This window comes from Mercenaria mercenaria, chromosome 16 (assembly GCF_021730395.1).
Source record: "Mercenaria mercenaria strain notata chromosome 16, MADL_Memer_1, whole genome shotgun sequence".
NCBI lineage: Eukaryota > Metazoa > Mollusca > Bivalvia > Venerida > Veneridae > Mercenaria > Mercenaria mercenaria.
This window is the reverse complement of record NC_069376.1, coordinates 56,348,831-56,362,734: the sequence shown is the minus strand read 5'-3', so window position 1 is coordinate 56,362,734 and position 13,904 is coordinate 56,348,831. Positions and strand designations below refer to the sequence as shown.

General features: G+C 36.0%; 1 protein-coding gene across 5 annotated transcripts in view; it reads left to right on the top strand.

Moving 5' to 3' along the window:
• The window catches only part of LOC123540419 (ATP-dependent 6-phosphofructokinase, muscle type-like), a 59,061-nt gene that overhangs the window by 20,668 nt on the left and 24,489 nt on the right, over nt 1–13,904 (top strand). For all 5 annotated transcript variants that reach the window (XR_008367901.1, XM_053527164.1, XM_053527163.1 and 2 more), the window contains exons 8-13: nt 5,912–6,007; nt 6,632–6,724; nt 8,881–9,006; nt 9,527–9,591; nt 9,934–10,012; nt 11,574–11,720. Coding sequence is in view for 4 of the 5 variants with exons in the window: in XM_053527164.1 (XP_053383139.1) it covers nt 5,912–6,007; nt 6,632–6,724; nt 8,881–9,006; nt 9,527–9,591; nt 9,934–10,012; nt 11,574–11,720 (606 nt within the window). In the remaining variant the exon portion in view is untranslated. The remainder of the gene's footprint in view (nt 1–5,911; nt 6,008–6,631; nt 6,725–8,880; nt 9,007–9,526; nt 9,592–9,933; nt 10,013–11,573; nt 11,721–13,904) is intronic.

Here is a 13,904-nt window from a genome sequence, read left to right as displayed (position 1 = left end):
AGTGTTTATACTGGAGTGTTCTCCAGAGGATGGATGGGAGGTTACCTTGTGTAAAAAGCTGTCTGCTGTAAGAAAGTGTACTGTAATACTGAGTGTTTATACTGGAGTGTTCTCCAGAGGATGGATGGGAGGTTACCTTGTGTAAAAAGCTGTCTGCTGTAAGAAAGTGTACTGTAATACTGAGTGTTTATACTGGAGTGTTCTCCAGAGGATGGATGGAGGTTACCTTGTGTAAAAGCTGTCTGCTGTAGAAAGTGTACTGTAATACTGAGTGTTTATACTGGAGTGTTCTCCAGAGGATGGATGGGAGGTTACCTTGTGTAAAAAGCTGTCTGCTGTAAGAAAGTGTACTGTAATACTGAGTGTTTATACTGGAGTGTTCTCCAGAGGATGGATGGGAGGTTACCTTGTGTAAAAGCTGTCTGCTGTAAGAAAGTGTACTGTAATACTGAGTGTTTATACTGGAGTGTTCTCCAGAGGATGGATGGGAGGTTACCTTGTGTAAAAAGCTGTCTGCTGTAAGAAAGTGTACTGTAATACTGAGTGTTTATACTGGAGTGTTCTCCAGAGGATGGATGGGAGGTTACCTTGTGTAAAAAGCTGTCTGCTGTAAGAAAGTGTACTGTAATACTGAGTGTTTATACTGGAGTGTTCTCCAGAGGATGGATGGGAGGTTACCTTGTGTAAAAAGCTGTCTGCTGTAGAAAGTGTACTGTAATACTGAGTGTTTATACTGGAGTGTCCTCCAGAGGATGGATGGGAGGTTACCTTGTGTAAAAAGCTGTCTGCTGTAAGAAAGTGTACTGTAATACTGAGTGTTTATACTGGAGTGTCCTCCAGAGGATGGATGGGAGGTTACCTTGTGTAAAAAGCTCTCTGCTGTAAGAAAGTGTACTGTAATACTGAGTGTTTATACTGGAGTGTCCTCCAGAGGATGGATGGGAGGTTACCTTGTGTAAAAAGCTGTCTGCTGTAAGAAAGTGTACTGTAATACTGAGTGTTTATACTGGAGTGTTCTCCAGAGGATGGATGGGAGGTTACCTTGTGTAAAAAGCTGTCTGCTGTAAGAAAGTGTACTGTAATACTGAGTGTTTATACTGGAGTGTTCTCCAGAGGATGGATGGGAGGTTACCTTGTGTAAAAAGCTGTCTGCTGTAAGAAAGTGTACTGTAATACTGAGTGTTTATACTGGAGTGTTCTCCAGAGGATGGATGGGAGGTTACCTTGTGTAAAAAGCTGTTGCTGTAAGAAAGTGTACTGTAATACTGAGTGATTATACTGGAGTGTCCTCCAGAGGATGGATGGGAGGTTACCTTGTGTAAAAAGCTGTCTGCTGTAAGAAAGTGTACTGTAATACTGAGTGTTTATACTGGAGTGTCCTCCAGAGGATGGATGGGAGGTTACCTTGTGTAAAAAGCTGTCTGCTGTAAGAAAGTGTACTGTAATACTGAGTGTTTATACTGGAGTGTCCTCCAGAGGATGGATGGGAGGTTACTTGTGTAAAAAGCTGTCTGCTGTAAGAAAGTGTACTGTAATACTGAGTGTTTATACTGGAGTGTTCTCCAGAGGATGGATGGGAGGTTACCTTGTGTAAAAAGCTGTCTGCTGTAAGAAAGTGTACTGTAATACTGAGTGTTTATACTGGAGTGTTCTCCAGAGGATGGATGGGAGGTTACCTTGTGTAAAAAGCTGTCTGCTGTAAGAAAGTGTACTGTAATACTGAGTGTTTATACTGGAGTGTTCTCCAGAGGATGGATGGAGGTTACCTTGTGTAAAAAGCTGTCTGCTGTAAGAAAGTGTACTGTAATACTGAGTGTTTATACTGGAGTGTTCTCCAGAGGATGGATGGGAGGTTACCTTGTGTAAAAAGCTGTCTGCTGTAAGAAAGTGTACTGTAATACTGAGTGTTTATACTGGAGTGTCCTCCAGAGGATGGATGGGAGGTTACCTTGTGTAAAAAGCTGTCTGCTGTAAGAAAGTGTACTGTAATACTGAGTGTTTATACTGGAGTGTTCTCCGAGGATGGATGGGAGGTTACCTTGTGTAAAAAGCTGTCTGCTGTAAGAAAGTGTACTGTAATACTGAGTGTTTATACTGGAGTGTTCTCCAGAGGATGGATGGGAGGTTACCTTGTGTAAAAAGCTGTCTGCTGTAAGAAAGTGTACTGTAATACTGAGTGTTTATACTGGAGTGTTCTCCAGAGGATGGATGGGAGGTTACCTTGTGTAAAAAGCTGTCTGCTGTAAGAAAGTGTACTGTAATACTGAGTGTTTATACTGGAGTGTCCTCCAGAGGATGGATGGGAGGTTACCTTGTGTAAAAAGCTGTCTGCTGTAAGAAAGTGTACTGTAATACTGAGTGTTTATACTGGAGTGTCCTCCAGAGGATGGATGGGAGGTTACCTTGTGTAAAAAGCTGTCTGCTGTAAGAAAGTGTACTGTAATACTGAGTGTTTATACTGGAGTGTCCTCCAGAGGATGGATGGGAGGTTACCTTGTGTAAAAAGCTGTCTGCTGTAAGAAAGTGTACTGTAATACTGAGTGTTTATACTGGAGTGTCCTCCAGAGGATGGATGGGAGGTTACCTTGTGTGAAAAGCTGTCCTCTGTTTGTAGATAAGTTGTAATATAAGGGTTTTATCCTAGATTTATAAATGATACTTGTTTGTTTCAGTGTTGCACCATTTTTCACTAAGTGAACATCAGATGCAATATTTTCAGGAGTGGTGTAGTTGCAAGTGAAAATGTAAAATCTGATGATCACAAGTGGGGCTTAAAATAAAATTAAGTTTGTTTGACCTTAACCTACCGACCCGATAAAATCGCCCCGACTCAAATAATTTTATTGCATTCCAGAGAAAAAAAATATTTTTATTTTCTTATCAGAGGGAAAAAAACTTATTATGGTGCTTGAAACTGGCGATTATTTTATTTAACAATTGCATAAATAATTATGGCAACTGAGAAAGTAACCTGCGGTCAGCTAGCAGAAAATTGATAAAGCGGACTGTTTATTATCTCGTGTATTCCGAACATGTGTCAGCTATGCCCATAACGTTGCCTAAGGCCATAGGATGCAGGCGACAATCAAACCTCTTGTAACTGGAAAGCAATCTGACAAAAAGATTTAATTTTACAAATCTAGTATCTAATTTACCCACGAAATGTAAAAATACCAAAACGTCATGCCGGTAATTTTCCATTCCACGAGCACGTGCGACCTATCGTAATATCTAATTTACATCACTCGACGTTACTTTTGTTTACACATACACAAAAAACGTGCATAGTGCATTCATTTTTTTCGTTATTACCGCTTCAATATTTTTAGCCCCGCTTAAGAAGTAATATAGTTTGAATTCTATAACGATTTTAATAAGATATCGACAGGAATGTAGGCAAAATTCTATAAAAACGGTCAAATTTAAATTTAGTTCTTTGTAAAATTTCAAACAGTGCGATCTTAATTACTTATCTCTTTCTAAGAGTAAATAAATGATACATTCCATGGGCATTAAGTTCAGACTTTTGACCAGAAAGTACAAAAAACAGAATTAAAAAATCTTAAATGATGCGTCAGCAATTTAAATACATGGCGTAAAATGATTTTTGGCAAACAGATTTATGTTAGTGCGGCAAAATAGCTCACAGAGATAGGATATCCACAATTATCGTTTGGCACATTTACCTCTCAATTTATACAGGATATTGAATTCGCTTTAACAAATTGAATTTGCTTTAACAAATTAGAGAAGAAACTTTTTTATTGATTAATTTAAAGAACCGAGGCGGTACGATCAAACAGTGATGTGTCACATGGCGCGAAAACATGACGTAATTCCATGACAGTCTCGGGCAACTATACCGCTTTGATCTCCACTTCAGATGCCATGATACCGACACACTTCTTTTAGCTCTTTGAGGGGGGTGTTAATTGATGATGAAAACAAGGACAATGACTAAGTTTATCAACAGAATAATTACGCTTTTTATTTCACTTTCAACACTTGGTGGATTATGAATATTGTGTCCATATTTTTGGGACACTTTACAAAATAATCATTATTCGGGAAATAAGTCTTTAGAAAGTGAAAATAACTAGTCCTAACACTTTTGGAAAAATACGGTGGCGGCTAGACTGTGATTATTAATACTATCGATGCAGTTATTATGGAGAGCAACTAGGTGATGGAGATTACAAAAATACAGTGAAAGAAAAATGTCTGCTCTGAAAAGGAAATTTAAGAAGAACAAATATGATTGCTTACAAAGGAAACGTAGTGTACATGAGAATATTATTTGTCTACTATGTGTTATATTTGAAATTTACTTGTACATAATACTGCTTTCACAACAGTGAGAGTATTACGGCAATAAACAGGCGAGTGATGTGAAATGTTTTTTACATCCCTGATTTTTACGGCGGGTCTTCCTGACAAAAACATAGATTGCAGTCTATAATTACCGCTAATTTAATTATCTGTGAAAATATATTATAAACTGACTTAATTGTTGATTTCAAAATGTCTTAAATCAGAGATTGTTTTGAAATGCATTTGTTTGAAGTGAGAAAATATCAGTTTTCGAATTTCAAGAATTTGACAAGAACGGAAATGTGTTGAAATATTACAGGCAAGATAGTTTTTATATTTTAATTTTGTTATGCCAGGACAAAGAGCTATAAAAATCTTATACTTTTGTCTGATGTCGGGAAACCCAATCTTGTTTCTGTTTTTAGTAACACATGACCAATACGTGCAAGTAGCTTGAAGCTGAAAAATCATCACTTTTGCTTGCATACTGCCATTACCATTGTAAAAACCTTCTAAAACTCATAAAAAGTTATTATCTATTGAATTAAGCATCTAACACTTGTTGAAAATATTTAAAGCTGTAATTCAATAGTGTGTTTAAGGGCCAAATATCGCGTATTTTCACGCTATATTTTTTTGTACTTTTAAGCGCAGATGTAGTGAAAACAATCATGAAAAGACTTGATATATATATAAAGAAAAAGTATAGACATGAAAGATACTCAAAGACTTGCATGGTGAAGTTTGCCTTATGTGCCCATATTGTGTGTGCAAAGGCTAAGGGTTTATATATTACAAGCATACATTTAACAGAGCATCTTCAGAGATTATCTACAAGCAATAGGTATTAATAATAGACTTTATTACTGAGACAACAAACATTCAAAAAAAACTAAAATATAATAAAATTATTTACCTACCTACCTACCTACCCACTGTAAAAATACTGGGTCAGTAAAGGTCAAACAAACATAATTTTAATTTAGGCCTGGAAGATATTTAGTCGTTATGTCAAACGAACATATTGTCTTGTTTTTCATGACTATGAAATGTTTTTAACAAAATTACAGATACTTTACTCAGGGATTAGGCAATGTCTTGCATAAAGTCATGTTTTCACTGTTTATGAACAAGAAAAGTTGAATAGTTGTGTGTGATTTTAGCTTTTTTATACATATTTATATACCCCTGTATCTTCATTAATGTAAAACTTGTTTTTGAAAGAATATTTGTTTATTTATACTTTATACTTTATAATATTTCTTATTTCAAGTTAAGTTCCATACCAGTAAAAATTATAAAATGTAAATCCCTCTCTTTGAAAGTGCGAAAGTTTCAAATATAGTCTGCCATTATATTCCAATAAACTACTGAAAAACATTAGATAATAGTTTTTCATTATTGGTTGATCTGTTGAGGCAGGCAGGCAGTATTAAGGCAATTTAAGTCACCTCTCATACCCCTACCCCTGTCCCTCTAATTCTCAAGAATATTGACTATTAGAAGAAGTTATTTCAATGAAAATCTAGCTATAAAACTTCCTAAATAATTTATTCATATTGGTTCCAGAATGATTTCTGACTATCTTCTCATCTTTCAGGAAAGAGCTACTGGACAAAGACTGAATGTTATTTTAGTAGCTGAGGGCTCCATTGACAGACACGGGACACCTATCACAGCCAATCAAGTGAAAGATGTAAGTGAAGTGCTTCTTCATGGTAAATTAATTCACTCGATGGAAGTTTGTAGGTTTACCTAACATCAGTGCAAGATTAAATTATTTGCCAGCCAGTTAGTATTCTTTAGTTTCTGGTATAATATGGGCAATAATGAAAATGATGTTGATCAAGTCAGCAAGTTAGAAAGAAAGAGCTTAAGCTATGTATCAACTGTATTGATTGGGCAGATGGTTGCCTAGGGTTGTCTTATTGTTTAGCCTAGGTAAAAATTGATCTCATAACTATTTAATGTCTGACATACATAGATCAGGAATTAAAATGCATCATATTGGTGAAGAGCATGTGAATTAGCTACTGTGCTGATTGGACAGACGTTCGATTTTTTGAAAAGATATTTGGTGCAAAATTGAGCACTTTATTTGTGTTTTCTTACCAGACATACAAATAACTGTCTCACTTGTATATTAATTAAGATGACACTGGAGAACCTTTAACAAGTGATATGTGTTAACGAGTTAACATTTTCTGTAAATATATCGGTCGGAAATGAGAATAGTGTTTTTTAGGTTCCGTGAGATGGTCTTTTTCCTAGGTTTGTCTATATTATATTGTTAAGCATTTTATATGTGTATACCTCACAGCTGCTGACAGATAGACTGAAGTATGATACAAGAGTTACTGTTCTTGGTCATGTACAAAGAGGAGGCAGCCCAACAGCTTTTGACAGAATATTGGTATGGCTGAATGTATTACTTTATAATACAATGTTGATATCCACTCTGTCTAGCTTAGTACAAAGAAATCAAAGAACTTTTTGATGGTCATGGTGTCTTTGATATAAGACATTTTAGCTTTAAAGGTTCTTTTTGCTCAACATTCATTTTGTCTGTTAATGTTTTACTAATAAGTTAGGTGAACTAAAATATATGTTTTAAATAAATACTGCAATAATGATTAAAGCAGATGTTGCACCAGAAATGTTAAAAACTCAGTCAGTCCGAAATGAAATCACTTCACTTTGATTGGTGCTTCTTCACCCACTGTATTTATACAACATGTGCTAATTACAGACCAGTTACCAGGGTGGTAATCGTAAAGTTGACCAACAGTTTCTTGCTGGCAGGTTGTAACGTGTATTGAGATTTCTGACCAAACTGTTTACTTTTTCTCCCTTTTATTGGACTGATATTTTTAGCTCACCTGAGCCCAAAATGCTCATGGTGAGCTATTGTGATCACGCTGTGTCTGTCGTCGTCATGCGTGCGTCCGTCGTCAACAATTGTGTTTAAACGACATCTCCTCCAAAACCACTGAATGGATTTTGATGAAACTTGGTATGGATGTTCCTTGGATGGTCCTTTACCAAAATTATTCAAACGGTTCCGCTTGGTTGCACATAGGGGCCGCCAGAGCTAAAAATAGAAAAATCTTCTAACGACATCTCCTAAACCAATGGTACGATTTTGAAATAATTTCACACAAATAGTCCTTACGTCACCATCTGTCAAGATTGTTCAAATTATACCGATTCATAAAAAAAATGGCCGCCAGGGGGCGTGGTCACTTTTTCCTATATGTATATAGTGGAAATAAAAAAATCTTCTCGTGTGAAACTGCTGGCCTGATTTTAAAATAATTTTACACAATGGTCCTTGTGTGACCCTCTACCAAGATTGTTAAAATTATTTTGATTCGTCAAAAACATGGTAGCCAGAGGGTGTGGTCACTTTTCCCTATATGTATATAGTGGAAGCTTTAAAAATCTTCTTGTGTGAAACTGCTAGCCGATTTTAAAATAATTTTACACAAATTGTCCTTGTGTGACCCTCTACCAAGATCGTTCAAATTATTCAGATTCGTCAAAAAACATGGCTGCCAGGGTGCATGGTCACTTTTCCCTATTTGTATACAGTAGAAACTTAGAAAATCTTCTTGTATGAAACTGTTAGCCTGGTTTTAAAATAATTTCACACAAATTGTCCTTGTGTGACCTTCTACAAATAGTGTTCAAATTTTTCTGATTCTTCAAAAAACATGGCCGCCAGAGGGCGTGGTCACTTTTCATCAACAATTTCTTTAAACATCTCCAAAACCATTAAATAGATTTTGATGAAACTTTACACAAATGATCTCTTGGTAGCCCTCTTTCAGAGTTGTTCAAACGGTTCTGGTTCATTGAACATATGGGTCTTTTTGGTTAAAAATAGGTTTTCAGCTATCAGACTTTAAAAATCTTTTTCTCTAGAGCTTTGATATTTGGCATGTGATATAAGGGTTTGACTCTCTACCATAATTGTCCAAATTATTGCCCTAAGGTCAAAAATGGCCACGCCCCTGTGTGTGACATGTACTTACTAAAGGCCTATATATAAGAAACTTTGAAAATCTTCTTCTCTGAATCAATAATAGCTAGAGCCTTGATATTTGGCGTGTGATATCAGAGTTGTACTGTCTACTGTAATTGTTCAAATTATTGCCCTAGGTTCAAAAATGTGTGTGACATGTATATAATATAGGCTAACATAGAAGAAACCTAACTCTGTTCTTGTACCATTACGTTATACAAACACACTTGAAGCCTTGTACACAGGTGAGCGCTTTAGGGTCAATGACCCTCTTGTTTATTTTTTCCTTTTGTAAATTAGTTCTAAAAGTGAAAAGTCAGTCTAAAACCAAAAAAGTGGCAATTTCCGAGGCCCTGTTTGGAACTTGTTGGAATCAAGAGGTTGTGAATTTGATCACTAGATGAGACAAATGATTTCCCTTATGAATTGACAAAAGAAGTAATATCTAAAAAAAAATTGTCTTCCAACCTTGATTTATTTGGAAGAATAGTCAGACAAATAGGAAAATGTTTGCTTGAATAAATGACTAACTATATCATTTTCAGGGTGCTCGTATGGGTGCTGAAGCAGTATTAGCGTTGATGGATGCCACGCCAGATACGCCAGCATGTGTGATATCTCTAGACGGAAATGAAGCTGTCAGAGTTCCTTTGATGCAGTGTGTGGAAAGGGTAAGCTGAATATGTGGCCATTAAACAGAAATTGTTTATTGCTTTCTTGCACCTTCTAGCTTTGCATAATACTGAGAGAGGGGCAGGTGTAGAGGCTATATCTTGTTTGAACTTGCTAGATATGTCAAAAAACCCTACTTGACCAATTTCAAAATCAATATTAGGTAGAAGTTATAGAAGTTTAACAGGTTATCAGACAATTATTTAAAGAAATATATTTTGAGTTGGAAGTAACTTCTGGAGTTAATCTGATTGTCAATTTTAAAACCGAACCTAAATGGACAGATTTCTGTCTGTACGGGACTTCTGTATTCAGTGGGCATATTTCTAGTTTTGTTCTTTCTTTGTGCTGATCACTGAACCAGGGCAGTTATAAGCCTCCGCACAGACTTTTTTCAGGACTTTTGTTCATGACTTCTCAGTAATGTGAATACATTTTGAGTTAAGAATTCTTCAGTATCTACAAAATCAGTCACTTCAGTTCAGACCTAGTGGTACATCTTATGTTTTCATTTTATAGACAAAAAATGTACAGAATGCTATGAATGAAAGAAATTTTGAGGAGGCCGTCAAACTAAGGGGAAAGTAAGTTGCTTTGTCATGTATACCTACTTGTGTTACATAACTTCATTATTATGTCATCATAGTTTGTGTAATGAGTGGTCTATAGATCAACACAGGTTTACTGAGTTAAAGTCAAAACTTAAGACTAAATATTAGCTAGAATATTCCATTGCACAGTTGATACTTTCTATTCAGTTTCACTTCATTCTAGATTTTAGATTTTTCAGTCCGATTAAAAACCTTTTATGTAACAAGTAAGGGCACTTTAAAGTGAATTTTTGCATGCCATTCCCATTTTCTATGTTTTTCCTACAAAAGAAATGAAAAAAATGTAAGAGTACTTTGAAATCATTATTTTTTCAGGAGTTTCCAAAACAATTTAGCTACATACAGACTTCTAAGTAAATTGCAGCCTCCAAAGAAAACAGCAGATGAAAGTTCTGTAAGTATTGCTTTTAAACCAGTCCATGTTTGGTATATTCATTTCTCAGGTAGTTGGATTTAATCCATGATTACAGTGTTCTGAGACCAACACCTTGTCCCCATTACAATGGCTACCTTACAGTGGCTACCTTACAAAGGCTACCCTACAGTGGCTACCCTACAGTGGCTACCCTACAATGGCTACCCTACAATGGCTACCCTACAATGCCTACCTTACAATGGCTACCTTACAATGGCTACCCTACAATGTCTACCTTACAATGCTTACCTTACAATGCCTACCTTACAATGGCTACCTTACAATGCCTACCTTACAATGGCTACCCTACAATGGCTACGTTACAATGGCTACCTTACAATGCCTACCTTACAATGGCTACCTTACAATGCCTACCTTACAATGGCTACCCTACAATGGCTACCCTACAATGGCAACCTTACAATGCCTACCTTGCAATGGCTACCTTACAATGGCTATGTTACAATGGCTACCTTACAATGCCTACCTTACAATGGCTACGTTACAATGGCTACCTTATAATGCCTACCTTACAAGGCTACGTTACAATGGCTACCTTACAATGCCTACCTTACAATGGCTACGTTACAATGGCTACCTTACAATGCCTACCTTACAATGGCTACCTTACAATGGCTACCCTACAATGGCTACGTTACAATGGCTACCTTACAATGGCTACCCTTGATATAAAGGACAATACTCACTGTGGTTTCTGGGATGATTTTTCAAAAGGAGAAAATTTAAGCTCACCTTAGCACAAAGTGGTCAAGGTGAATTCTTGTGATCATCCTGTGTCGACATTCTGCATTTTCCATCCTCATCAATAATTTGACTGTTAACACCTTACACAATTATGACCGAATGCTACTGTGGCCAAAAATAAGGTGACTAGATTAAGTAATAAAAAAACCTTGTTAACACTATGGCCATATCATGCTGATCTTCATGAGAATTCGTTAGAATGTTTATGAAATTTAGGTAAAGTTTGAATCTGTGTTATCCGAGATCAGCAACATGATTTCAAAATAATTCTACTGACATGGGTCTTATAGGGACACTCTACCATGAGTGTTCAGTTTATTTCAATTTGTTGAAAAATAATGGCCTAAGAACGTGTTCACTTTTTCCTATATGTATGTAATAGAAGCTTTAAAAATCTTCTTTTCAGAAACAGCTGGCCAGATTTTGAAATAATTCCAGGGTTTATTTGGTGACCCTCGACCAACATTGTTCCAGTTATTTTGACTTGTCAAAAACATAACCATTATAAGAGAGTGTGGTCACTATTTTCTTTTTTTATAGCGTTTCCAGTATGCATATAGAAGAACATTAAATAGAGCCTTTTCAGAAAAAGTTAGCCCAGTTTCAATATAGTTTTCCATTCCTCTCCCAAAAATTATTCAAGCAAGCTGAGAAATTCAGGCACGTGACTGATGTAGGTTTGTCATGGCCTTCTACTGAAAACTGTTTTTCTTTTAACTTTTTTGTAAAGTAGGTTGTATGTGAACCTTCAAATAAAATGAAGTTTTCTTTTCAGGTTGGCAAACGTTTTGCTATTATGAACATTGGGGCACCTGCCTGTGGTATGAATGCAGTCGTGCGTTCATTTGTGCGTCTTTCACTTGCCCAAGGATACACTGTACTAGGTATTCATGACAGCTTTGACGGACTACTTTATGGAAGAGTAAGTGTGAATTCAGAAATGTTCTTCACTTTTGTTTGAATATACAAAATGTTATGAGATGCATTTATATGATGTCACATCAAAAGGGAAATTCTTTTAGCCGAAAACATTTGAACTTTGAAAATGGTGAAAGTTTTGTATTGCTATAATGACTTGTTCACATTTATATAGGTAAAAGCTTGAGCTTTAAAGACCTTGTTTTTAAATTTTTTATGCACTTAAAGATATATCTTTGATACAAAGTTCCATATTTTAAAAACTACAAAATACTATAATACCATACCTTTTAATGTGACATCATAGTTATTTTGAAATTTGACCCAGTGTTGTAGAGTAGTGCAGGAAGTTAGTATGAAAATAGTTACAATCTTGCACTACAGCATCATAAATAATCCTATATCTGAAATATTTATAGTAGAGTTTTTAATTGAGCATGAGTGTTTGATTTGTTTTCTGTTTTTGATAATTTTTGTCTTTTTTAGTAAAAAAAAAAAAATTAGTTTGAAAAAGAAGTAAAGATAAGACTGTTTTGATTGATTATTTTACAAGTATTGGTACTTGTGAATATCTCTGATATAGTTCTGATTACCTAGTAAATATTTGTGATTTTACTATGTATGAGAACATTCAATTGATAAAGTACTTGTATCTAATGAATCTCAAGATTAAAACTTGTTTGACTTTTATTTTATGGAGATGTTTAAATCATAAGGATGATTCTATTACAGACAATATACATTACATGAACTTAATACCCAGTCTCTATAGAATAGGACACAAGAGCAGAATCACAAGAAAAATGTTGACTAGAGAACTATCCTTTTAGCCACCATGATGAAAATTTGAGTACCTTTCTTGCAGATAAATGTTGGGGAGTTGTCATTGGGTGTCGTTTATGGGCCTTGAGAAATTTATAAAGTGTTTATCAGTATTAGTTTTTTGGGGTACTAATGTTGTAGCTTGCCGAAAATTCTAGTCTAGTTACAAACTATAAAGGAATGCTCAAAGTTACTGAAAATATATATATAAAAACTGCCATGTAAATTCAAAAGATGTAAAATTATTTCACAATTTTCGCCTTTATCATTGTACATTGCACTCTGAGAATACCAAACATTTTCCAGACCATCACTTTCGACTGATTTTCATAGATGTTTCATATTGTCAAAGTCAAAGTCTTGATCACAGAGAATGGGAGGTATTGTCAAAGCAATTATCAATGAAATGTTCTAATCCCTCTGTCATTTATAGACCATTTATATTGTTCAGTTTCAAACAATTTCTGGTTTTGACAGAGTTCACTTATCTCACAGTGCACCGTATTATGTATAATATTTATGTCTCCCCTAGGAGACATATTGTTTTTGCCCTGTCCGTCCATCCGTCTGTACGTCACACTTAATTTCCGAGCAATAACTGGAGAACCATTTGACCTAGAACCTTCAAACTCCATAGGGTTGTAGGGCTGCTGGAGTAGACGACCCCTATTGTTTTTGGGGTCACTCCGTCAAAGGTCAAGGTCACAGGGGCCTGAACATTGAAAACCATTTCCGATCAATAACTAGAGAACCACTTGACCCAGAATGTTGAAACTTCATAGGATGATTGGTCATGAAGAGTAGATGACCCCTATTGATTTTGGGGTCACTCCGTCAAAGGTCAAGGTCACAGGGTCCTGAACATTGAAAACCATTTCCGATCAGTACTTAGAGAACCACTTGACCCTGAATGTTGAAACTTCGTAGGATGATTGGTCATGTAGAGTAGATGACCCCTATTGATTTTGGGGTCACTCCGTCAAAGGTCAAGGTCACAGGGGCCTGAACATTGAAAACCATTTCCGATCAATAACTAGAGAACCACTTGACCCAGAATGTTGAAACTTCATAGGATGATTGGTCATGAAGGGTAGATGACCCCTATTGATTTTGGGGTCACTCCGTCAAAGGTCAAGGTCACAGGGGCCTGAACTTTGAAAACCATTTCCGATCAATAACTAGAGAACCACTTGACCCAGAATGTTGAAACTTCATAGGATGATTGGTCATGAAGAGTAGATGACCCCTATGGATTTTGGGGTCACTCCATTAAAGGTCAAGGTCACAGGGGCCTGAACATTGAAAACCATTTCCAGTCAGTAACTTGAGAACCACTTGACCCAGAATGTTGAAACTTAATAGGATG